The 25,100-nt window shown below is 44.3% G+C and overlaps 1 protein-coding gene across 1 annotated transcript in view; it reads left to right on the plus strand.

Annotated features, from left to right (window-relative positions):
- Positions 1-25,100, plus strand: part of NCKIPSD (NCK interacting protein with SH3 domain) — a 29,666-nt gene that overhangs the window by 3,118 nt on the left and 1,448 nt on the right. Inside the window, exons 2-12 of the mRNA XM_069095783.1 lie at positions 3,679-3,791; positions 9,691-9,895; positions 12,351-12,435; positions 13,430-13,995; positions 14,733-14,903; positions 17,013-17,099; positions 17,271-17,409; positions 17,676-17,756; positions 24,138-24,266; positions 24,496-24,588; positions 24,842-25,014. Coding sequence (XP_068951884.1) covers positions 3,679-3,791; positions 9,691-9,895; positions 12,351-12,435; positions 13,430-13,995; positions 14,733-14,903; positions 17,013-17,099; positions 17,271-17,409; positions 17,676-17,756; positions 24,138-24,266; positions 24,496-24,588; positions 24,842-25,014 — 1,842 coding nt within the window. The remainder of the gene's footprint in view (positions 1-3,678; positions 3,792-9,690; positions 9,896-12,350; positions 12,436-13,429; positions 13,996-14,732; positions 14,904-17,012; positions 17,100-17,270; positions 17,410-17,675; positions 17,757-24,137; positions 24,267-24,495; positions 24,589-24,841; positions 25,015-25,100) is intronic.

Here is a 25,100-nt window from a genome sequence, read left to right on the forward strand (position 1 = left end):
AGATGACTAGGCTGCCAGACCCAGGAGAGACCTTGTCCTACTTCCTGACAGTTCCTGAGTCCCAGCCTCATTTCAGCCTTGCTTCAGCTTTGTCTGGGTGAAGGCCTTCTTAGAAGTTGCTTCTAAAGGTGGTTACAGTGTTGGGACAGTGGGGGGAAAGGGGGGAGGGGTATCAGCATCCATCCATCTCTGGCCCAATACTTCTCTGGGTACTGATTCTACAGTTACTCTGATGTTCTCTGGCCTTTCCTGAATCATAAAGGCCCATGTATAGGGTAAAGGCTACAAAAACTTCTCCCCTGGGCTTTGGACCATCTTTTCTTGACCTTAGAATCACTTCCACCTACCTAGAGATTTCAGTTGTTATGGCTCCTTGGATCCTAAAAGGATCATCCTTTTCCCTTTTCTGGGCCGATTTGTCTGATATACATTTATTAGCCTATAGTGAAAAGATGATTGGGCTTCAAATCAAGAGGTGGGAGGGACTTCACAAGTCATCTGTAAGCAGGAAATCCCTGATAACATCCATGACCAGCAGTCATCCAACTTCCACTTAAAGGCCTCCAGTGATGGAGTGGTCACTATTTCCTGAGGTAGCCCATCCCACTTTTAGAGAGCTCTGTTAGAAAGTTTTTCTTTATAGTGGACCTCTATGGAGACCTTCCTACCCATTGCTCACAGCAGTGTTCTATGGGGCCAAGTAGAAGAAACTTAATTCCTTTTCTCTGTGAAAGCCCTTCTGGTACTTGACAACAGCTATCCTGTCCTCCCTAAGTCTTTCCAGGCTGAACATTTCCATTTCCTTCAGCTCATCTAGAAGGCCCAGGTTTGAGTTCTGGTTCTCAGCACTTAGTAGGCGTCTGACCTTGAACAGTCACTTAACCATTCTTTGCTTCAGGTTTCCTCATCTCTAAAATGAGGATAATGCAGGATGACTATGAGGAAAACACTTTGTAAAGCACTCTAGAAATGGGAATTGTTATTACCCTAAAGAGTTTCCTCAGTGGTGGGTCTAGGCTCACCTTTGCTCCATCTCTTTTCTTAAGGATCTCATTTTAAAAAATTTGCTTTTAAAATGATTTGTTGATGCTTTATTGAAAAAAAACCCAACAACAAACCCAAATACTTGTTTGGAGCCTCCCTTGTAACAAATAATTATAATCAAGTCAAACATGTCAACACATTGGTTGTTTCTGAAAATGTATATCGTGCTGTACCAGTTGTTATCTACCACTCTGCCGAGAGGTGGGAAACACGCTTCACAATGAGTCCTCCACAGTCACGATTGGACACTGCATCCATCTGAGTTCTTCAATCTGCCAGTATGGTTTTCCTTTATGTGATTATTGTCATCATCCAATAAATTGTTCTCCCAGGTCTGCTTACTTCCTTTACATCAGTTTGTGTAAATCTTCCAAATTTTTATGAATTCTTCTTATGGTGCAATCCTGTTCCATGACATGCTCCATCATTCATATCATCTCACCAACTCTTGTCTCCTTTTGTTTCAAAATAAAACTCTTGCCTCTCACATTGCCTTAAACTCTTCCCTTCTCCTCCAGGCTAGTCAGAAAGAAGGCCTTGAACTCTTTGAGGTAACTTGATAGGTTATGAACCCCAGCTTTGCTCACCAGGAACTGCCTACTTCTCTAAATCCTCTTCAGTGACTCCCATTCATTTTCCTAGTCACTACAGGTTGAAAACATTGAAGCTGTTTTTTCATCAGGGGCCACAACAGTTGAGTTCCGTCAGCAGCATCTAGATTCAAGTATTGACAGACTCTTAGAGCTGAAGGAATATAGTCCACTGTTACCATTTTTCTGAAGGGGACAACTGAAGCCCACAGAGAGGAGGGGACTTGTTCAAGCTGAGACAGTGAGTTAATGACAGAGCTGGGACTTAACAACCAGGATCCCTAACTCCCATACCAGGCTTCTTTATGCCCTGTGTCACATTACCTCCATGGGTCCCTGACTACAACTTTGGTCTGTGGCTTTGAATATCAAGGACATCTCCTTTTCTAGGTATTACTTAAAACTTACCTCCAAATAATGGCCTATTTCAAAAGGTTGTGGGTCTACCCCACCCATCTTGGAGGTCTTCAAACAGAGACTAGATGACCATTTATTCGGTGTGTTGTAGTATCAGTTCCTTTCTTGTGTGGTCTGGATGGATAGATGGCCGTTGAAGTTCCCTTTCAAACCTCACATTTTGTGATTCCTCGGAAATATCTAGCTGTGTTTCCAGGGTCACTGGGAGGGGAAAGAGTAAGGGACAAAGGGGAGAAGTCAGTATGGGACCTCCTTCAGACATTCCACAATGCACGGGAATATGGAAGCTAGAAGGGACCTTAGAGACAGTGCAGACTGATATTTTCATTTTTCAGGGAAGGAAACCTGAAGCCCCAAGAAGAAGAGGGCCTGCAGATACAAAGGGAACCAGTGCCAAAGCTGGTTCATTCTGGGGCTTTTTCTATTGAGTGACCCTGCTTATTTCTTTTGAGTAAGAGCCATTCCTCTCTTCACTATACAGCAGAAGCTATGTGGAAGAGATCTTGAATATCAAATATAAGACCTATGAGGCATCTTTAGTACACAGAACATGAAATACCAGAGCTGGGAGGGATCTTAGAATGTAGAATGACTATATTCTGAAAAATAAAATTAAAAAACTAAGGGCCTAGATTAGACAGTCCCTTCCAGCTCCTTTGTTTTTTTTTTTAAATTGTTTTTATTGATTTTTTTTGTTTTTACAACCTATTTTGAAATATATCCCTATCCCCTCCCCCACCTAATGAACCAACCATTGAACAAAGATGCAAAAAAAAAGAGAAAGAAAAGGCCCTTTAGCAAAATCAATCCTTTAATTCATCAACTGGGCCTGAGAATAGATATAATATTTCAAAGCCATAGTCTCCCATGTGTGCAAAGAAGGAGAAGGCAGTATATCTTTTCAGCTCCTTTTTAGGACCAGGAGGGCAGCTAGGTGGTTCAGTGGATAGAGTACTGGGCCTGGAGTCAGGAAGACCTGAGTTCAAATTTGGCCTCACACAATTACTTGCTATGTGATCCTGGATCAGTCACCCCTGTCTGCCTCAGTTTCCACATCTGTAAAATAAGATGAAGAAGGAAATGGCAAAGTGCTTCAGTATCTTCGTCAAGAAAACCCCAGCTGGGGCCACAGAGTTGGATAGGACTGAAACAACTGAACAACAATGGCCAGGACCAGTCTTGGTCATAATGGTTGTAGAGCATTGCTTTGTTTTTTCCATTCACATTGTTGTGGTACATATTATTTTTCCTGGTTTTCCTTACTGTACTCTTCATCAGTTCATAGAAGTCTTGCCAAAGCTTACCTGAATTTTTTGTGTTCATTATTTCTTGCAGCACAGTAATTCCCCTACGGTTAGCTTAGCCATTCTCCATTGGATGTAGATTCTTCATTGTATAAATGATAAAATTGAGGCTCACAGAGAAGTGACATGCCTAAAGTCACAGTGAGTTAGTGGAAAAACCAAGACTTGATCCCAGTTCTCCTGTCTGTTCCTTCCATTAGGCACTTTCCACTACTACTGGTGCCAGACCCTAGTGGGACCAAGGATTCACAGCTCAGACTATCTCTGTTCCCTTTTCAAGGAGAAGTCTAAAGACTTACCACATCTCCATTCCTTTCCCCCAGGGCTTAGAGCAAGATGTCGTCCTCCAGTCCATTGACCGAGCCATTGAAGCGGTGCACAATGCAGCCATGAAGAATGGGGGCAAGTACAACCTGGAGCAGCGAGATGTCCTGCAGTGAGTGGGGGCTCAGCCAGCACTGAGGAGGGAGGGAAGGAGGCCTTGGAGTGTTCATTTTCTTTTCTCTTCTCCATCTTTTCCAACCCCCCCCCCTTTTTTTTTTTGAGATTGGTTTTGGTTCTTAGCTTTCCTAGGCTGAAAGAGTCACTAAAGAGCCTGATTAGCACAGAGAAGTTTTGATCTACTCTGTTTTTCCTATCTAGGTTGGTTTGCCCCTCCTTAGGTAGCCTGGTGAGTCTTCTGATTGGTTTCTCCCATTACAACTCAGAACTCCTGAGCTGTTCAAACAGTCCACCAGCCTCAGGCTTCCTAGCTGTGGGGATTACAGGCATACACTGCCATGTCTGGTATATGCCTATTTTTATAGTATTGTCAGGGCTGTGGGTCATTTATTAAGTACATACTGTCTTCAAGGACCCCATGAGTCAGACAATACCCATGTTTTTAGTCCTATTTTACTAATGAGGAAATTGAAACTCTCAGAGGGGGAATAACTTGCTTGAGATGCAGAGCCAGGATTCAAGTTCATGTCTTTTAACCCCAAGACAAGGGTTCTTTTTGCTAAATTTCACTTCAATCCAGAAGATGTGTTAAATGCCTACTCTGTGCTAGACCCAGTGTTGGGGATGAAAGGTGGAAAAAAAAAAGACAGTGCCTGCCCTGAAGAAGTTTATTAAGGGAAGAGGAGATGACTTATGCACATATATACAAATGCACATATATACAAATAATCATGGAATAGAGACAAAGGAGAGATTCTGACAAAGGGATTTGAGAAGGGAGAGATCATTTGAAGCAGGGACGAATCAAGGACAGCTTTGTGGAAGAGATATCATTTGATCTGTGGGCCTTGAAGGAAGAAAAGAATTTCAGCAGGCAGAAATGAGGTAGGTGTACATTTTTAGTCCTATATGAGTGCTTAGAGGTAGGTGGGGGGGGGGAGGAAGAGGAAGAAGAGTGAGCTCAGAAAACATCTAAGTTTGGGTTAAATAAGAGATTAATTTAAAGGTGAGATATGTGAAGACTGGAAGTGGGGACAAGGTATTGCAGAGTTTGTGTTATGTACAATGGGGATCCCCTGAAATTATTCAAGCAAGGGAGTGGCCTCCTCAGATAGCTTGCTTCAGGAAGAGTTTTGGCGGTTGTGGGAAGGATGGGTTGGGGCTGGATTAGTGCTTCCAGGCACGGAGACAAGTTAAGGAGCTATTACAGGTATTAGAGTAAATAGTGCAGCTAGAAAGTGTTCTCTTCTCCACCCCCACCCTTCCAAATCTCTAATTTCCTTCAAGACCCAGCTCAAGTACCACCTTTTCTTCTCTATGATTCTTTCCAGTCCCCTCAAGCTATTGGAGTCCTTCCTCCTGAACCTGCCTATCTTATACACATACAACTGTTCCCAAGAGAATTTTACCTCCTTGAGGTCAGGGACTGTTTTTGGTCTCTTTATCCTCAATACCTCCTGGCACATATTATAGGTGCTTAAGAAATATCTTGATTAATTGATACAAGCAAGAAATAACAAGGACCTGAATTAAGGTGCCATTGGTAAAAGCAGAGAGGAATATGTAGGGGCAGGAGGTACTGTGGAGGTTTATAAGATAAATCAGGAAGCATATGACCTGTAACTGTAGTCATGAGATTGGTTTTGTGACTCCTTCCCCACCAGAGTTCCTCACCAAAGCCTCTGCATGTTGATGGAGGCTAGTTAGGGGCATCCTCTCTGTAAAGCTCCAAGGGGCCCTGGGGAGTCTTCAGAGCATAGTCTCACAAGCCTGAGTTGCCTGGGTCAGGGGTGGTTATCATGTCACCCATCCCCAGAGCATATTGCCAATGCAATAACCATAGCAGCCTCTATGAATATGCACATGTATTTCCAGGGTAGATTCACAAAATATAAATAATTTTCTTCTTCAAAGGCAAAACCAAAATATTTGTTCACATACCAGCAAGCCAGTTCCACCAGAGTAATGAAGAAGTTTATACACATCACCAATCCAGAGAGTACCACCATCCCCAAGCCTTCCTTCCATTAGGCCTCCCCACAAACAAGCTTCCCTAGGCCAAAATCCCCCCCATCTCTCCCTCTTTCTCTGTCTCTCTCATGCTAGCTGCTCTGCCTCAGCTCTACCTTTCCCTTTCCCAGCTCTGCCTCACTCTCTCTTCCACCCATTGGACAAGCTTCTCCCACCATGGGCTCCATGTGACTCAAGCTGTGGGCTGAGCCCAAAGCTCAAAGCAAGTCACATGGGCCTATTAAAGGGCAGGGAAGGTCTTCAAAGTACCTTAACATCACACAGAAGCAGGTGCAAGACCTGGAAGGGGTGGGGTGGGGCATAGCAGCAGCAGCAGCAACATGATACCATGGAAAAGGCACTGGATTTGGAGGTAGCAGCCTAGGTTCATTCATTTTGGTCCACAGGCATTTATTATGCTCCTACTAGGTACTCAAGGCTCCGTTCTTAGGGATATGATGACAAAAACAAACCCTGGCCTTGAGGAAGTTACATGTATGCAAAGTATATACAAGTATATACAAAGTATTTATGAAATAAATACAGAGTAGTTTCAGGAGGAAGAGAAGGTTGATAACTGAGGGAATTGTGGAAAGGCTTTATTTGTACGATAGGAGACACCAGTGCTTAGTGGTTTCTGAGTTGAGCGTTGAAGGAGACGAGGGATTCTGAAAAGAGGAGAGGGGAAGAAGGAAGTGGATTTTGGGGATGGGCACCAGCTTGTGCAAGGGCATAGAGCTAAAAGATGTGATGTCTTTTATGGTGAACAGCTGGGAGGCCAGTTTGTCTCAAATGGAGAATTTGTGTAATAGGAAAGATTCAAATCCCAGCCCTGCCATTTTTTTAGTTATATGCCTTTGAGCAGATGTCTTCACCTGCTTTGGCCTCAGCTTCCCCTCTGTTTTTTTTTAAATTATGGGATTGGATTAGATAACATCTGATATCCCTTCCAGTCCTAAATTCCAGGATCCTGTGACCCCCAACCACTCAGGAGGTATGGGAAGTAACCTGCTGAGTTTTAGGGACATGCTAGTAGAAGGCCTTATATAGCTGTGGTGGAATATATTAGAAGGAATCCTACTCTTGACATCAGAAGATGCCATAAGTCGAAGCTTCAATTCTTAATAGCTCTATGACCCTCAACAAGTCACTTTTCTTCTTGGGACCTCAGTTTCTTTTTCAATAAAATGGGTATAACAGTGCCTACAATATGTATTTGAAAAGGTTGGTATGAAGGAAGTAGTTTGTAAACCTAAAGTGTTAGAAAAACAAGAATTGCTGGTCATGGTAAAAAAAAAAGTGTTGATGGGCATATTCCTGTTGGGAAACATAAAGTAACTAAGTCACTAGACTAAAACAAAAACAGTATTCTAGAGAGGAGGAAGAGAGACCGTTAATGTTTTTTAAATCCTCTCATGATATTTCTCCACTCATTTTGGAGCTGATTCCCCCAGTCACTCCCCTTATTCCTTTCCTTCTTTGTCACAGCCTCCAGCCTCTTTCTTATCCATTGGTTTTTTAAAAATTTCTAGTCCCCCAGCTCTCCTGATGAATGAGATGCAATTTCTGAGCTTCTCTCTCATCCCCAGGAATCCCTGAAATAAGTCAGATCCTAAGAGGTTTATTGCTGGCTCCTTTAGGAACCACATTCCTCTTCTGTCCATCCTGCCTTCTTCCCCCCCATGCTCATCCCCTCCAACTCTCTTCTCTCCTTCTGTTTCAAAGCAGATGCTATGGTTCTGCCCACCTAGTTTTCCATTTCTGTTGGAGAGACAGTTGAGAGACCTACCTTGGGTGATAAGCTTCACTAAGCTGAATGGGCTTCCTGAAATCTGATTGAATTCAGGATACCCAAGGTTTTTCCCTTTCCCACTAACCCTTCCTTGACATCTCATTTCCAACCAGAGACTTTATTTTTTGGCCACTGTACTGGGACAGTGGACTTGAAGAATGATTCTACTGTATCCCTCCCATCTCGTGCTGCTTCCACTGAAACTGGATTATCAAGTCTGGCATCCATTTCTCCTTTCCCTTCTTGCCTTTGTCCCCATATGGATCTTCTACACAAAAAATGGATTTCCTAGGCTTTAATGTTTTTCTGAGCTCTAAATCATGTGATCTTGTGATCTACAAATGCAGCATCGTCTGTTGGATCAGATTAGGGTTAGAATTCTGACTCTTCCTTTTATTAGCTTTTGTAATCTCATATAGTAAATCATTTAAGTTCTTCAGGCCTGTTTCCTAATCTATGATTAAGATAGAGACTAGACCTGGGATTTCATTGGTATAGGGACTCCCCTGGTAAGGAAACTCCCTCTACTAATGCAGCTTGGTGGCTTCTCTGCAACTTATATACTTGTTGCCTCTCCCACTTATAAATTAAGTGATTTTCTCAGAGTCAGCAGCCATCGTGTCAGAAGCAAGACCTGAATTCAGGTCTTCTGGCTCTAAGACTGGCCAGCTCCTTCCTCTCTGCCATAGGGATGTTATTCCCTGTACTTCTGTCCTTAGAAGGTTGTTGTGAGGAATGTGCTTAGTAATCCTTAAGGCACTATAGAAAGAAATTGTGGTGTTATTGTTGTTATAACAAATAATAACCATCATTATTAGAACTATAGATTAAGAGAAAACAATCCATTCTCAGACTGGAGGTACCTAGACTCTCTAAGCTTGTCACTCAAGCTGTGATTTTCCCACCTAGCTGGAAACTTGGCACATGGTCCTTGACAAGGCCTAGAACATCTAGCTCCCTCCCTCCAGGTTCTCACAAAGAGTGTCACAGAAACCCCAGGTTGATTTGTTATTGGTCTACCTGAATACTATGGATTTAGCTCATTAGGTCCATTCTACAATTTTTAGGCTCTCTCTTTACCAGTGAGGAATCTGCTATTTTATACTTCATTCCTTGATCATTCAGGGAATACTTCTTTCTTCTTTTGGTGTAGTGTTTAGGGGTAGATCCCCAGAATTGGTGGAGACAGAATAAATTTTTCCTATCACCTCAAAAATAGGATCCAAACAGCTCACAGAAGTGCATAAAGAGAAGCCTTAAATCCCTAGGAGCTCATGACCCTTCAGCTCATTGGCTGAACACTGACAGGTTCTGAGCCCCATGACTCTCTAGTTCCTGTCACTAAAGAATACTTTAGAACATGGGCCAGTCCTCCACTGATGCAGATTCCAGCCTCTGTGTAACTTGGTAGGTGCCCTTTGAGAGTTTCTTTAGACAGAAAAAAATGCATCACCCTATAGCTAACCTGGTGATAACCTCTCTAAATTTAGCTATTGGTTCATGGTGGGCAGATGCTCACTCTATCACGAGGTTTGTACATGAAACTTTTGTAGCTTGGCAGTACCTGCCAGAATGTGTGCCCCACTGGCAAGGTCTTGGAGAGCCCAGGATCCACTTCTCCCCATACTATTTATGGCATATCAGGCAGGGATTTTAGTGGAAGATTAACAATAATATTTTGAAATATTATCTCTTATTTTAAGGGCATGCTAAAGCTTGTAAAACACTTTTCCTCACAACTCTCTTTGGAGGTAGAGAGTATGTGTATTATTATCCTGGTTTTCCAAGGGAGGAAATGGGCTCAGAGGTTGAATAGCTTGCTTGAAGTCATGTAGCCAAGTAATGGCAAAACTGGGATCAAATCCCAGGTCCTCAGACTCTAAATCTAGGGCTCTTTCCAGCACACCATACCACCTCTAAATCAGAGCATCATTTATACTCCTTTACGTAAACAGGTATGACAGAAAAATTTCACTGCTAAAGAAGCTTCATCTCACTTCTTTTCTCTTCAGCCAACCCTATCAACTCAGTATGTAGTTTCTCAAAGGCTGGAGCCCAGATCCCAGCTATTTACACTTTTCTCTCCCTACAGGAAGCTGATCCACCACAGGAAGGAAACCTTGTTCCGCAAAAGTCACACAGCCCCAAGCCCGGTGACCATGACCCCTTCATCCAGTGACCACCACCTGGACACTGCAGCCAGCAGGCAACCCAATGGGGTTTGCAGGACTGGCTATGAGAGACAGCACAGCCTGCCCAGTGCTGAGTTCCTGGGAGAGGATAGTGCTTCCTACCAGGTATCGGGGAATGGATCAGGAATCACTAAGTGTTAATCAGCAGATCCTGTAAGTTTAGCTAGGGCAAGGGATCTTAACCTGGAGTCCATATATCACCAAGATTGTCTATGGATAGATTTTAGAGGGGCTGTAACTTGGCTGGGAAAAAAAATCACATCTTTACTTTCACTAATAGCTAATTGAAATTTAGCATTATCTTCAAATATTTAAAAGCATTATTCTTGAAAGGGGACCATGGTTCTTCACCAGTCTGTCAAAGGATATCCATGACACAAAGGTTAAGAACCTTTGAATTAAAGGCTCTTGACTGTCCAGTTCCCAGTCAGCAAGGCTTGGACATGGATCTAACTAGAAACTGCAGGCACTGAAAACCTAGTGTCTATCTCTGGCAAGTTTCTAGACTAGATTATTTGTTAGCTCTTAGAAAGGGAAGTGAGGATCACTAACAGCTGGCAAGAGTTCTAAGGACAGGTTGTACCAGACCAGCCTGGTGTTCTCCTTTGCCAGGATTTCTAGACTGATAAGTCTGATGCAGCCAACTTCATACACATGCCTAGATTTAGCAAGGCCTTTGACACTCTCTCATGATGCCCTCGTGGACAAGATGGAGAGATAATGGTCAGGCTAAGTGTATTTGAAACTAATAGAATGACCAGACCCAAGGAGGAGGGTGTTATTGATGTCAGTCAGGTGTGTTTTTAGTAAATGCTTTAGCTTTGGATAAAAACACAGATGGCAGGTTTCCAGATTACTTGAGAGAGATAGAACTCCAGGTGAATGACAAAATCAGGATCTAAAAAGACCTCAGCAGACTAGAACAATGGAGCGAAGCTAATAAAATGAAATGTAACAGGGACAAACATAAAGCTTATCCTGGAATTATTAAAGAATCAGCTCTTCCAGTATAGGGTGAAGAAGGTAAGGCAAGAGACTATCAGGTGACCCAGTGGATAAAGCTGGACCTGGAGTCAAGAAGACATAAGTTCAAATCCAGCCTTAGACACTAGCTGGGCAAGTCACTAATTGCCTCAGCTTTCTCAGCTAGAAAATGGAGATAATAATATCACCTATCTGCCTGGATTGTTGAGAGGTTCAAATCTGTAAAGTGTTTAGTACAGTGCCTGGTACATAGAAGGTGGTGTATAAATGCTTCTTCTTATTGCTATTATTGTACAACAGTTCTATGAACAATAACAAGAGATTAAAAACAATTATTTAATATTATTTTCCTCTAGTTAAGATCAGGAGATTTTAGTGGCCTGCAAGTTTCCAATGAATCAGTCACGTGTTATGATAGCCCAGAAGGCTGATGTGATCTTGGGCTTCATGAAGAGAGGCATAGTCGGGGTAGCTTGGTGGCATAGTGAATAGAACACTGGCCCTGGAGTCAGGAGGACCTGAGTTCAAATCTGGCCTCAGAGCCCTGTGACCTTGGGCAAGTCACTAAACCCCATTTGCCCTGCCTTCCCCACTCCAAAAAGCAAAAAAAAAAAAAAAAAGAGAGAGAGAGAAAGAGGCATAGAGTTCAGTCTGAGGGAACCAATGGTTCTGCTGTACTTTGCCCTAGTCAGACCATATATGGGAGTCAATTCAGATTTTGAAGGGATGTTAAAAACTTATGGTGTGTCCAGGGGAGGTAACCAGGATAAGAAGGGCAAACGATTTCATGCTGTCTAGGAATCATTTAAAGGAACTATAGTGGAGAAGATGTAGTGGGGAATATGAAAGGGTTTGAAGGGTTTCTGTGTGTAAGAGGCATTAAACTATTTCTCTTTAGCCTAAGAGAGTGAAGGTGGGAGTAATGGCAGGGGTTGTTATAGGAGGCATGTTACAGTTTAAATATAATGAATTAGAGAGGCACTAAGATGGAGGGGAGAGGAAGCTGGTATCGGAGTCAGGAAGGCCTGAGTTCAAGTCTGCCTTGGACACATATTGGCTACATTGCCCTGAACAAGCCATTTGGCCCCTCAGTGCCTCAGGCAACTCAGAATTGTACTGGGAGAGTGGATTTCCACACTGGAAGTTCCCTGTGCCAGTGGTACCATAGATCTGGAGAAGAAGAAAGAAAGGAAGACCTGAGAGGTCTCTTTTCATTTGTCAGAGCTGTTCAGCACGGTGATGGGCTGGATTATGAAGGAGCAGCTTCCCTGTCATTGGAAGTATTCAAGTAAAGGCTGAGTGATTATCTATAAAGGATTTTAGAGGAGGGAGACCTGTCTAGTTTGGACTAGATGATCTCCCAGGATGTTCCCAGCTCTGAGATTTTAGGATTCTGTACTTACTGAAGCCTGAATGGGGACTTGGGTGTTAATGGTGATGGGTTGGGGGCTAGGATTGGTCATCAGGGCAGGGCTGTAAACGAGGAGGCTTTGGGAAGCTGCTGGCACCATCTTTTTGAGGTTGGATTGAGTAGCTTTGGAATGTTGCTGCTCTAGACTTACTCTTCTTTCTTCAGATCCCACCAAATCCTCGACGGGTGGCCTCTATCACACCTCCCCCACCAGGGAAACGGCGACCCATCCCAGTGGGCTCTGTGAGAGGTAAAGGGGTGGGAGGGGATGCTGGAAAAGGGCAGAGAGAGTCAAGATAACTCAGCACCTCCTTGGTGGGCACCTTCACTGTGGAGTGGGGGGAGGGCCCTAGTTGTTCTACCTGGGGCCTCTAGGCTGGCTCTGAGGGTTAGAGACAGGAATTGTTTTTATGTCTAATCCTTTATGCCAGTTCTAGACCACCACGCCCTCAGCTAGACGCACTGTGAGCATTGTCTTGAGATCGCTGTGGTTTGGATCAGTGTGCGTGTGTGTGTGTGTGTGTGAGCTGCCATGCATGTGTGGAAGGGGTGGTATACTCAGTGTGGTATTGCAGAAAGGGCCTTGATCTTGGAGTCCAGAAATGTAGATTCAAGTCCTGGCTGTGACATTCACCTGTATGACCTTGGACAGGTCACTTTATATCCCTAGCCTCAGTTTCCTCATTCACAAAATGGGATTATAATTATCTCTTCTAACTACTCCACAGGGTGGTGGTAAGTAGAGTAGTTCATCAATCTTAAAACACTGTAGAAATGTGAGGTGTTGTCATTCATAATAATAATAATTTGTCATTATTTTCCCATCATCTCCCTGCTGTCAGCCAGGTGTCTGTGTGCTCTTGGCATGTGTAACTGAGCTTGGGCCAGGGGAACCCTGGTCTGATTGACATTGCCCGAGGGAAGCTGTTGCCCTAGTCCTCCCACTCACCATCCACCATCTCCCTCCCTGCCCCAAGCAGTGAAGGGAAGAAGGGAAGATGGTGACGGAGGCAGAGGGAGAAAATTAGAAGAGTAAGAGACAGAAGGGGAAAAATAATAAGGATCAATTTTATACGGCACTTTGAAGTTTGCAAATTGCTTTATAGAGAATCCTGTTGAGCTCAGAAATTCAGGAGCCAGGTGGAAGAGCAGACAGATGGGGGAGGAAAGGGCTGGAAGGCGGGGGAGGGTAATGTGTCAGAGCTCCCATTTGGCATGTCAGGGTTTCTCTCCCCTTTCTCTAGGGAGTCCAGATGCTCGTCCAGATGCTCCAGCTCGGGGCAGCTCCCTGTCCAGCAACTCCTCAGTCAGCACTACTTCCCTGGACACACTGTACACTGGACCCAGCACTGTGGAGCCAGGCCCCCCCACAGCTGCCTCAAGCCCCAGCCACACGCCTCCTCCTATTCCTAGCCGAAGCAGCGCTCGGGCTGCTGTGTCCAAACCCCCAACCTTGCAGAACCAGAGCACCACTGCAGAGCCCCCTGGGACCACAGAGGGCCCTCCTGAGAAGAATGAACAGGAGGTGACTGAAGCCCCAGCTCCAGCCCCAACTCCAGCTCCTGAGCTGGAGGCTCTTAGCACCCTGACTCTAGAGGAGCCAGAAAAGAAGGAAGAGGATCTGGTGGCCCCAGTGGCTGTGCCTTCAACAATTGGTGCAGAACTGATGGAGCTGGTCCGAAGAAATACCAGCTTGAGCCATGACTTATGCCGTGTGGCCATTGGTGTTGTCGTTGGGCACATCCAGAGCTCAGTCCCATCTGTTGCAGGGGTCATGGAGCAGATCCTCATCTCCCTGGTGGAGAGCAAGGTACAGGGTGGAGGGCTGTAAAAAAGCAGAGGTGGGTAACAGAATGGGCATCTCATCAACTGGGATTTACTAGTCTCCCTACTCTGTGCCCAGTCTGGGGGAAGAGACAGAGAAGGATGAGCAGATTTGGATTTAGCTCTTAGAGAACACTAAGTTTGAGGGAGACAGAAGAGCAAAAGCAGGTCTAGGTCCTGCTCTCAGGGAGCGCCCAGTTTGGGCAAGACAAAAGAGCAGCAAACCAGAGCCCCAGTGCTGAGGATGGGAGTTGGCATCTGGGCCAAGAACAGAGGATGGAAGGACCCTTCTCTCCCCATCTCTCCAATGAGGCACAGGCTAATTTTTGGCATTACCATACTCATCTCAGTTAGATAGTAGAATTAATATTTTTTGAGGGTTAGAGAAATAAACCAGTTGATCAGGGGGTGGTGAATGATTTATGCGGTTTTTATTCCTTCTTTTCCTGGTGTATAAGAACTGGCTCTGGAGTCAAAGGTCAATTTTAAGGTCAGGCCTAGAGGTTGAGGCTCTGGATCATAGGAAAGGAAAGCAGGCAGGAAAGCCAACAGAATCCAGTTTACATACAATAGTAGCAAAAGTTGAAAAAGAATGGTGGGTGGGAAAGTAATCCTGATCAATCCTAGAAGGCTTGAGACTTGAGTCAGTGGCTGGACCTAGAGGGGAGGAGCCAGCTGAGACTTCATTTACTAATGTTCCTGTGTCTGGGTCCTGGGGGACAGGATTTGAGCTCAGCCCTGCCCTCAGGCCAAGTGTGTCATGACCAGCATCGGCTGGAGGTGATTTTCGCAGATTTAGCAAGGCGGAAGGATGATGCCCAACAACGCAGCTGGGCTCTCTACGAGGATGAGAACGTCATTTGCTGCTACCTGGAGGAGCTGCTTCGAATCTTGGTGGGCAGCCTGGGAGTGGAGATGGAGGGGGGGGGGGAAGGTGGACCCAGGGACTGGGACGAGGGCCGCACACAGTCCTAGGAGGGCATTTTTGTGAGATAGAGCCCTAAACCTCAGATCTTTGAAGTCAAAAATTTTCATGTTTCCTTCCCAGGATTATGCATGAACATGAAAGTGTTCTAATGCGTCTTTGATACGGCAGTTTTCTTAGCAGTGAAATCTTGCCCCGGCAGCATCACAGTTAGGAGGTGGGAGTGGGGTGGAGATGGGCAATTCAAAAAAACAATTCAAATCAACGAGGCATTTATTGTGTCCAATATGTGCCAAGCATATGCTGGGCATTGGGGTTACAGAAACACAAATGCTGGTCCCTGCCCTCAAGAACCTTATATATGTTTATTAGAAGATAGTATAGACACACAGATGAATATACACAAATTAAATAGAAAATAATTGGAAGGAGGGAGGGGGAGAGAGAGAGAGAGAGAGAGAGAGAGAGAGAGAGAGAGAGAGAGAGAAGGAGGAAGGAAGAGAGAGAGAGGGAAAGAGGGAAGAGAAAAGAGGGAGAGAAAGCATGAAAATGAGGGAGGGGAGTTAGGAAAAGCCTAGGAGGTGGCAGCTGAACTGGGAGCTAGGGCTTCTAGGTGGCAGAGATGAAAAGAAAGAGCATTCCACTGATGGGGAGAGGCACAGAAATTAAGAGGTAGGGGACCAGCAAAGAGCTGAGTTTGGCTGGAATGGAAAGTGTGTGAGGGGGAGTAATGGGAAATTGGTCAGGAAAGCTAGGTTGCAGCCAGACTGAGAATGGCTTTAAATGACAGAGGAGGTGGTGTTCTAGCTTAAGAGATGATGTGTATGTAGCCAGTGAAGTGTCTTAAATATACAAATGCTCTGGTCAGACCCGGGTTCTAGGAAGGTGATTTTGGCAGTTATGTGGTCAGAAAGGGGAGAAAAAGCTATTACAGTAGTCCATGTGAGAGGTGATGAGGACCTGAATTCAGCAATATTTAGTCATTTCCCTATGCCTTTCATATGATTTTAGAGTTGAAAGGTACTTTAGAACTTAGAATATGGGGGGGGGCGGGGTTGTGGAGGGCAGTGTGTGTGTGTGTGTGTGTGTGTGTGTGTGTGTGTGTGTGTGTGTGTGCTACATTTTAGCTTAAGCTGGACTGCTAGTTAGCAATTTGCTGAACTCTTGACATGCTGGCTTTCATCACTTTGTATCTGCTTAAGGCATCCTCCAAGCCTGGCCTGCATTCTGTCCACATCTCCACCTTTTGTAATCTTTCTCTCCCTCCAAAGACCAGCTCAGGTGAAGTCTTGGGCAAAAACCTCTCATACCCCTCAACTGAAGTGATTTCCTGCCACAAATTTTCCTAGAGCGGTTCCTATCTCTTCTCTGCCCCTCTTTTATTTTCTACCTTATGTTATACTTACTGGGGTACATTTTGTATCCCATCAAAGAACATAAGTGCCATGGGCATTGAGGGCTGGATGATTTTTATTTTTTAATCTCATGTCGAGAAGTTAATATATGTTTTTTTCAAATTAATTTGAATTCTGACTCCAAATCTTTTACTATGTTTGGAGCCTTGTTCCCAGTGATGGGTATGTTGAGAAAAAAATGATGCAGATCCTGTCCTCAGGGAGCTTACAGTCTACTCAGGGGAAGTGAGGGAGGTAGCCTAGAGATCTGGAATGGGGGTTCTTGCCAGAACCCAGGATAATAAGGTAAACTGAAATGGGGCAAAGAAGAGATCTAAACAAAATGCACTTAAAAGATGGGACAGGGGTGGTTAAGTGGCGCAGTGAATAGAGCACTGGCACTGGAGTAAGGAGGACCTGTGTTCAGGCCTCAGACACTTAACACAAAAACTAGCCATGTGACCTCGGGCAAGTCACTTAACCCCAATTGTCCTCTAAAAGGCAAAAAAAAAAAAAGATGGGACAGAGAGATTCCTTCCAACTGGAGGGGCATCTGTGGGTCTGAGCACAGACATATAAGTGTATGTATCTAGAGGGGCAGGAACTGGCCCTTCTGCTTGTGACCAGAGGGTTAACCTCCTTCCATCAATTACCACCTCCACCCCTCTCCATTATCTTTTCCAGACAGATGCAGACCCAGAAGTTTGTCGGAAGATGTGCCAGAAGAATGAGTTTGAGCCAGTCCTCTCTCTGGTGGCCTATTATCAGATGGTATGGGCTGTGGGGTTGAGTCACACAGATCTGGGCACAAAAAAAAAAAAGGGAGAGCTTCCAGAGCCCTACTTCTGCTCTACCTCAATCCCAGGATTCAGAGCAGAGTACCGTGGGCAGGGTAGGGATGAGTGGATACTGATCAGGACTGACCATTTCTTCCATCCTCAGGAGCACCGGGTTCCCCTCCGCCTATTACTCCTGAAGTGTTTTGGGGCCATGTGTAGCCTCGATGCGGCTGTAATCTCTACACTGGTCACGTCCATTTTGCCAATGGAGCTGGCTCGGGACATGCAGACAGACACACAGGGTGAGGGCAAAGGGCCCTTTGGTCCTTTGTCAGCCCTCAGGGTTTCTTCTCCCACTCTTAATTGACCGGACTTTTCTTCTTCTCCCACCACCCTTTCTCAGCCCCTAAAACTCCCTTTACCTCTACCAGACCTCAGACCTGATTCTCCCAGCCCCAAGACCTTCCCTGAGGATAGAGTCCAAGACTTCCCACCACACCCCCTTCTTTCTCCAAGGTCAGCCTGGGCTCAGATTGAGCTAGAACGTTTCATTCTCTTCCTCCTTCAGATCACCAGAAGATGTGTTACTCAGCCTTGGTCCTGACCATGGTGTTCTCCATGGGGGAGCCTCTTCCCTATCACCACTATGGTAAGGCCTGGGAATGTGTGTGAAGGGGACCACTTGAAGGCTCTGACCCTGATGGCACCTGGGGTAGGGGGTGGCCCTGGCTCACTCCTAGAAAGATTTTCCATCCTGCTTCTTCTGCTCCAGCCTGGTGGCTCCCTTGTCTGCATGGTGCCTTGGAAAGTGTACTGGATTTGGAGGCTGAGGGTCTGAGTGTGAATCCTGGCTGTGACTTCAGACAAGGCCTCACTTTTCTAGGCCTAGGTTTCCTCATCTATAAAATAACAAGGTTAGACTAGATCAGAGGTCTTAACCTAACTCTGTGTTAGGCACCTTGGACAGTGTTTACTGAAGCATAGGGACTCCTCAGAATCATGTTTTTAAATGCATAAAATAAAATAGGATCATGAAATAAGCCAATTATATCGAAGTATAGTTATAAAAATATTTTAAAAAGCAAGTTTACAGCCCTCTGCCAGGAAGATCTCTAGGACCCATGGAGTGCTGAATCCTGAGGTTCTTTGCCTTGTGTTTCTCCCACAGACTCCCTCCCTCCCTCCCTCCCTGTGGCCCTGCCCAGCCCTGTCCCTCCATGCTCCCAACTTCCCCACGATAGGGGCGCAGTGATTTGCCCAGGGTTCTTCAGTCTGTGTGGATCAGAGGCAATCTTTCCTGACCCCAAGGCCATCCTTCTCCATCATGCTGTACACCTTTCTGTGCTGAGGATAAAATTCACTAATGTATCTAAAACTTTTTTTTTTTTTGCTTTTTGGAGGGCAATTGGAGTTAAGTAACTTGCCCAAGGTCACACAGCTAGGATTTTTTGTTTGTTTGTTTGTGTGTGTGTTAAGTGTCTGAGGTCAGATCCAAACTCAGGTCCTCCTGACTCCAGGGCCGACGCTCTACTCAATGCACCACCTAGCCTCCTCTAAAACATTTTTCAAAGTGTCAGGTGTTATATAAATACCAGGTAGTGTGATGGTGATGATGGCAATAATAGTTATAAATAATAACAACTAACAGGGGTAGCTAGGTGGCACAGTGGGTAGAGCACTGTGCTTGGGGTCAGTCTCAATTTCCTCTGTAAAATGGGGATCATAACAGCACTTACTTCAGAGGGTTGTTGTGAGGATCAAATGAGGTCATAATTGTAAAACCCTCAGCACAGTGTCTGGTACTTAATAAGTGCTATATAAATATTATATATAATAAGTGCTGTGTAAATATTATATATAGCATATGTTATTATATGTGACTTTTACATATACACAAGTTTTGCAGAGCACTTACATACCTCATTTGATCATATTTGATTGTCACAACAACCTTGCAAGATGTAGGTGCTATTATATCCCCTAGCTCATTGCCTTACCCACTGCACCACCCACCTGCATCTATGGTATGTGAGAGGCAGCAGCAAGTGATGGGCCCAGCCTTGGAGTTGGGGAGGTCTTTGTTTGGGACTTACCTCTCACCTTGCCAGTGTTGTGACCTTGGGCAGTTAATGAAGCCTTTCAAAGCCCCTGGTAACTCTTTTAATACTGCAAATTATAGAACAGTTTTCAGTCTGCATTAGTGGAAGAAAGTAGATCAGTGGATAAAGTTATGGGTCTGGAGTCAGGAAGACCTGAGGTCAGATCTGTCCTCAAATACTTCCTAGCTGTGTGACTCTGGGGCAAGTCACTGAACCACTGTCTGCCTAGTTTTCTCATCTATAAAAGGAGGATAATAGTAACATTTGCCTCCTAAAGTTGTGAGGCTCAAATTGAATAACAGTAAACCACTTTATAAACCTTAAAATGCTATGTAAATTTGAGCTGTAATAAGCTTATCCTGGCCTCAGTCTTATGTAGACTGGATTAGACTGTTTCTTTATCATCATTAGGGATCTTGAACTGGTGCCCTTCTGGGATACAGACTTGTTTTACAAAGAGCTTTCTTCACAACTCTGCATTTGGTGTTACTCTGAGTTTTTTTAAACAGGTCTGGTCCCATAATACATTGACAGTTCTATTTTATGTCTCTAAGGAAATCAGCAATATATTATAGAAACTAGTCTCAGAGAAATTTTTTTTCACCAATCGAGCCTCAGGTGACAAATACACCTTCCCCAAAGTCCTATCAGGATGTGCTAAGAAGAACCCTACCACAATCTAATGTCATAGAAGGCCAAAAAAAGGTTTTTTCTTATGGATCATGAACTGCAGGAGCTTTTATGGTATATAGAAGCAAAGGCCTTGTCCCCAGGTTGAGGGACTGTTTGTCTTCAGAGAGGGTGAGTCTAGGAAGGTGGGTCCATCAGGCAAGGCCATATCAACTCATGAAACCATGTGCTTGGAAGGACAGCAGTGCCCTCTACAGAAAAAGAGAAGTCTGAAGGAGGTTTGGGTTTGGGGAGACTTGATGGGGAAGATTTGAATCAAGTTTGGAATACACTGTTTTTTAGATGCCAGTATGGCATATCTAGTAAGCAACTGTAGATTTGGGACTAGAGTTCTGGAGAGGGTGTTAGGACTGGATCCGTGGATTTGGGGGTCATCTCTGTAGAGGTAATAATCAGACATATGGCAGTGGATAAGATCACTGAGAGAGTGTACAAAGAATAGAAAAGACCTTAGGTCAAACTCTTTAGGGACAGTCATACTTAGGGATTCAGGAATAGAGGAAGGTGAACTAGCAAAAGATATTGAGAAAAATCCAGTTAAACAAGATGAGAATCAGAAAACAAAGAGCAATGTCTTGGGGAGGCATGGGAGGTGAAAGGACTGAGTAAGAAGGGCTGAGTAAGTAATGATAATAAGGATGGAGTAAGTAAGTACTGAATGCTGCAGAAAGGTCAAGAGGCATGAAGAGAAATTTTTAAAAGCCATTCGATTTATCAGTTAAGACCTCATCAGTCAGTCCACTCTTGGTCCTGGAGAGCAGGTCATGAAACAGAAGTTTGCTTCTCCCTTCTTTGAAGGGAGGTGAGAGACGTCAGGGGTATAAGATTGCACATGCTGTCTGGGTCAAATTATTGGTCAGTTTTGTTTCATTATTTTTCTTTGTAACAAGAAAAGGTTTGATATGGGGATGGAGCATATCTAGAAATTAGGAAGATGCAAAAACCCAAAAGCATTGAAAAAACAATAAAAAGAGGTCATTGAGGACCTTTATGAGAGTGGTCCTTGTTATTGTGGTGAGGTAAGAAGCCAGATTGCAAACTGTGTTGGGGAGTGAGTGGGAGGGTAGTGAAGAAGATATATCAAGTTAAAAACAAGGAGAGAGGCATTGTGATAGATTTGAAGATCAGAGAGCGGGGATTATCAGTTGGGGCAGACTTCCTGGTAAGACAGAAGAAGGCTCAAGGGCACAGTGGACAGAGTTAGCTTAGATAACGAAGGACCAACTCATCCTCCAATATAAGGAGATGAGGGAAGCTAGATTTTAAAGTATGGAGGATGGGAAAGTTCTCAGTGGGTGTCTTCAATCTCAACAAAAATACATGAGGTCATCTGATGGAGAAGTGTGGTAGAAGTGAGCGGGGGAAAAGATGAGAAAGGTTTTGAATAGTCTTTTGTGGGAATGTGATAGAAGTAGTCAATCAGAGATGAATAAATGATTTTTCGTGCACTGGTGAGGGGTTGCAGGAATTTGTAGTGAAGCTATTCATGTTGTTTGATATGATTTCCAGCAAAATTCAATGGCTTGGGAGTAAGAACTGATGAGAGCTAGCATTCATATAGTGCTTTAAATTTGTGAAGTGCTTTAAATATATTATCCCATTTGATCCTCAGAACAACCCTGTAAGGTAGGTGCTATTATTATCTCCATTTTGTAGTTGAAGAAACTGAGGCAAATAGAAGTTAAGTGACTTGTCCAGGATTCTCACAGCTAGCAAGTACCTAAGATGGCATTTGAACTCAGGTCTTCCTGACTCCAAGACCAGTACTTTATCCATTGGATCATCCACTAACCTTTTTTCTTTCTGTATTTTTAAAAAGTTTATATAACATAGGAATTATTTGTTCTTTAAATATTTGCTAGAATTCACTTGTAAATTCATTGCGACGTGAAGTTTCACCTTCCTTCCCCCTGCCCCACAGTCAGAGTTAATTTATGACTTTGTTAAATTTTTCTTCTGGAGGCTTGATTATTTATTTTATTTGTTTCCTGTTTTGTAAGCCTTAGTTACATTTTTGGTTGGTTTACTCATTTCAGTTAGATCCTCAGTTTTGTTATCTTATAGTTTGGCATAATTCTGGGTAACTTTTAAACATTTCCTGTTCATTTGTGAATTCCTGCTTTTCATTTTTGTTTTTGTTAAATTTTTTGTTGGTCAGCTTAGCTAATAATGTATCACTTTGTTAGTCTTTTGTTCTGTTTTATTTGGCACAGTGCCACTCTCAAGGTGGTTCAGGGAAGCTATTTATACTTGACCACTCCCAGTGGCCTCTTGTCAGAAGTTATGTGTTAAGTGTGTCAGAGAATAGTGAAATATTGTGCCATTGTCCTCATGAATCCTCCCCTAACTTAGTGTCCCTTTAACCTCACAAGGAGGGGCCACTTCAGGCGATTGCCAAGTCTGACTATGTCATTCTACTACTCAATAAATGCCAATGATTCCCAGTCACCTTTAGGATCAAATTTAAACTCCATTGTTCAACATTTAAAACCCTTCATAACTTTGCCCTCTAGCTGTATTATATGTTACTACACTTTACACACTTAGCTGTTCAGCCTAACTGCCCTCACAGATGGCATTCCTCACAGATGATTCATGCTCCATCTCTTTGCCCTGTCTCTCCCCTATTTCTAGAATGCACTCTCTTCTTACTCCAGCTTCTTAAGAATGCTGTTTCCTTTAAAACTCAGATCAAGTACCACCTTATACAAGAAGTGTCTCCCTCTTCCTCCCAAACTCCTTGTATTAATTTTTGTTTTGATATTGGTGGTTTGGGGTGTCATTGTTAAGGGTGCATTTGGCTGGAAGATACTTGTTATCTTTCTTTCCTCACACCACACACACACTAATCAACCACACCGTGTTAAAATAATTTGCTCATTTGTTTAGCCTGGGAGCAATCTAAAGACCCCTCAGGTCCATGTGATCCTCTCCTGATCCCCTCCTCTGCTGCTTTTTGGAGTTAAAAATACAATTTCCGTAGCTTAGAGCCCCCAGTTAGGAAAATCCCTAAAATTCCTAATATTTTGGCATAGATTTGCCTCTGCCCTGATTTGAATTTATATCTTTCTAACTGACCCCTGTCCTTTTTATGGTTGTGGAAAAAATTCAGGTTACCAGAAACATTGAAGGTAAAGTCAGTCAATAAACATTAAGTGCCTACTATGTGCCCTGCACTGTGCCAAGCACAGTGGGGATACAAAGTAAGTGGAAAAAAGTCTTTGCTGGGGAGAGTATGTTACAGTGTTTATTAAAAAACAAGTACTATAGGGGCGACTAGGTGGCGCACCGGCTCTGGAGTCAGGAGGACCTGGGTTTGGATCTGGTCTCAGACACTTAACATAAAAAATATCTGTGTGACCTTGGGCAAGTCACTTAACCCCAATTGCCCTCCAAAAAAAAAAAAAGCAAAAAAAACCCCAAGTACTAGAAGGAGAAGTCAGAGGAAGAACAGACATTTTCTTGGAACTTCCCTCAATCTTTGAAGAGGTACAGGTATACACATGAATGGACAGACCCATAGAGGACACACATATGTTCAGGGCAGGAAGTTTACACAGATGTGTATGTTGTTGCTACTTTGCAGGTGGGGAGATTGAGACTTATGGTGGTTGAGTGGCTTGACCAATATTAAACAGCCATTGGTTGTTGGAACTAGAATTCAAATCCAGGTCCGCTGACTCTCCAAGCACCCTTTCTATTATACCCTTCTGCTTTCCACTTATTAACGCTGGCTAAATATTAACAGTGATTTAGGACCATAAGACGTCCAACGAAAGCCTCAGAGGAGGCTTTAGATTTGTTCTGCGTGGGCTCAGAAGAGAGAAATAGGAATGGTGGAGTGAGGTTACAAGGAGGCAGATTTTGACTTGATTTGAAGAGAACTTCCTAATGATGAGAGCTGACCAAAAATGCAGTAAGCTGCCTTAGCAGAGAGTGAACTCTTCATTACTAGAGATTATCAAGCAGAAGCTGGATAACCATTTGTTGGGGATATTGCAGAAGGGATTTCTGCTCAGGTACAGGTTGGACCAGATGTGGCCTTTGAGCTCCCTTTAAGCCCTGAGAGCCTGTCTTTCTACAAATGGACAGGGAGGCGTTTCATTTAGAAACAGTTCAGGAGTCTGTGTTTGGGGTTGTGGGGCAGGGGAGACCAGACCCAGGACATTCCAGAAGCCCTTATTTGTTTTGCTCAGCCAGAGTGATACCATGTGTGACTTTCTGCCTCCCCCTACATGCAGAGCACCTCAGTGCCCATTTTGTCCAGTTCCTTTTGGATGTTGTTGAGGATGGTCTGCCCTCAGACACTACTGACCAGCTGCCTGACCTCTTTGTCAATCTGCTTCTGGCCTTCAATCTGCACATTCCAGGTAAGAGGAATCTCATCACCCCCAGGGACTTAGAAAACTCTCATCTCAGGAGTGAAACAGAGCCCTCCCTCTCCTCAGGGAGCCCCTGATATGAGGGCCTGATTAGGCTGGGGACTCAGTGAGGCCTGATTAAGTTGGGGAGATAGTCCTTGGAGGGGAGGAGGGAGACATAGCCTCCTGTCATCCCAGATCCTTCACGGCCAGTCTCTCTGAGTCTGTTTTTCTTCAGACCCAGAAAACAACATCATCATGACCACTGTCAGCAAACGTTCAAATGTCAAGATCTTCACAGAGAAGCTGTTATTGCTGCTGAACAGAGGGGGTGAGGTGGACAGGAGGGGAGGGCCTGGGAGGATCTTGGGAGGAGGAGTTGGGGATGTTCTGGAGGGAAATGCCTTTTTTCTGCCCTTGTCCCCCCTTTTCTCCAGGGCTCATAGAGTAGTAGGGGAAGAAAGGGGGGGAAGCATCTGGAAGGGGAAGAAGGCCTTTAGATGGTGACAGCCTGGAGAACGAGGAAGACAATACTCAGATAGGCTTTGTTCTGCCCCCACCCCCACCTCTACCCCCATCTCCAGATGACCCAGTACGAATCTTTAAGCACCAGCCACAGCCCTCTCACTCAGTTCTCAAGTTCCTGCAGGACGTGTTTGCATCCCGGGAGACTGCTTCCATCTTTTATCACACTGACATGATGGCCTTGATAGACATCACCGTGCGGCATATCTCAGACCTGTCACCTGGAGACAAGGTGGGCCATTGCCATCTCCTCCCTGTGAGGAGTTTCATACACACACACACACACACACACACACACACACACACACACACACACAC

The sequence above is a fragment of the Petaurus breviceps genome, unplaced genomic scaffold (genome assembly GCF_028583685.1).
Source record: "Petaurus breviceps papuanus isolate PSGF00001 unplaced genomic scaffold, PetGlider_PUasm1.0 227, whole genome shotgun sequence".
Classification (NCBI taxonomy): Eukaryota; Metazoa; Chordata; class Mammalia; order Diprotodontia; family Petauridae; genus Petaurus; species Petaurus breviceps.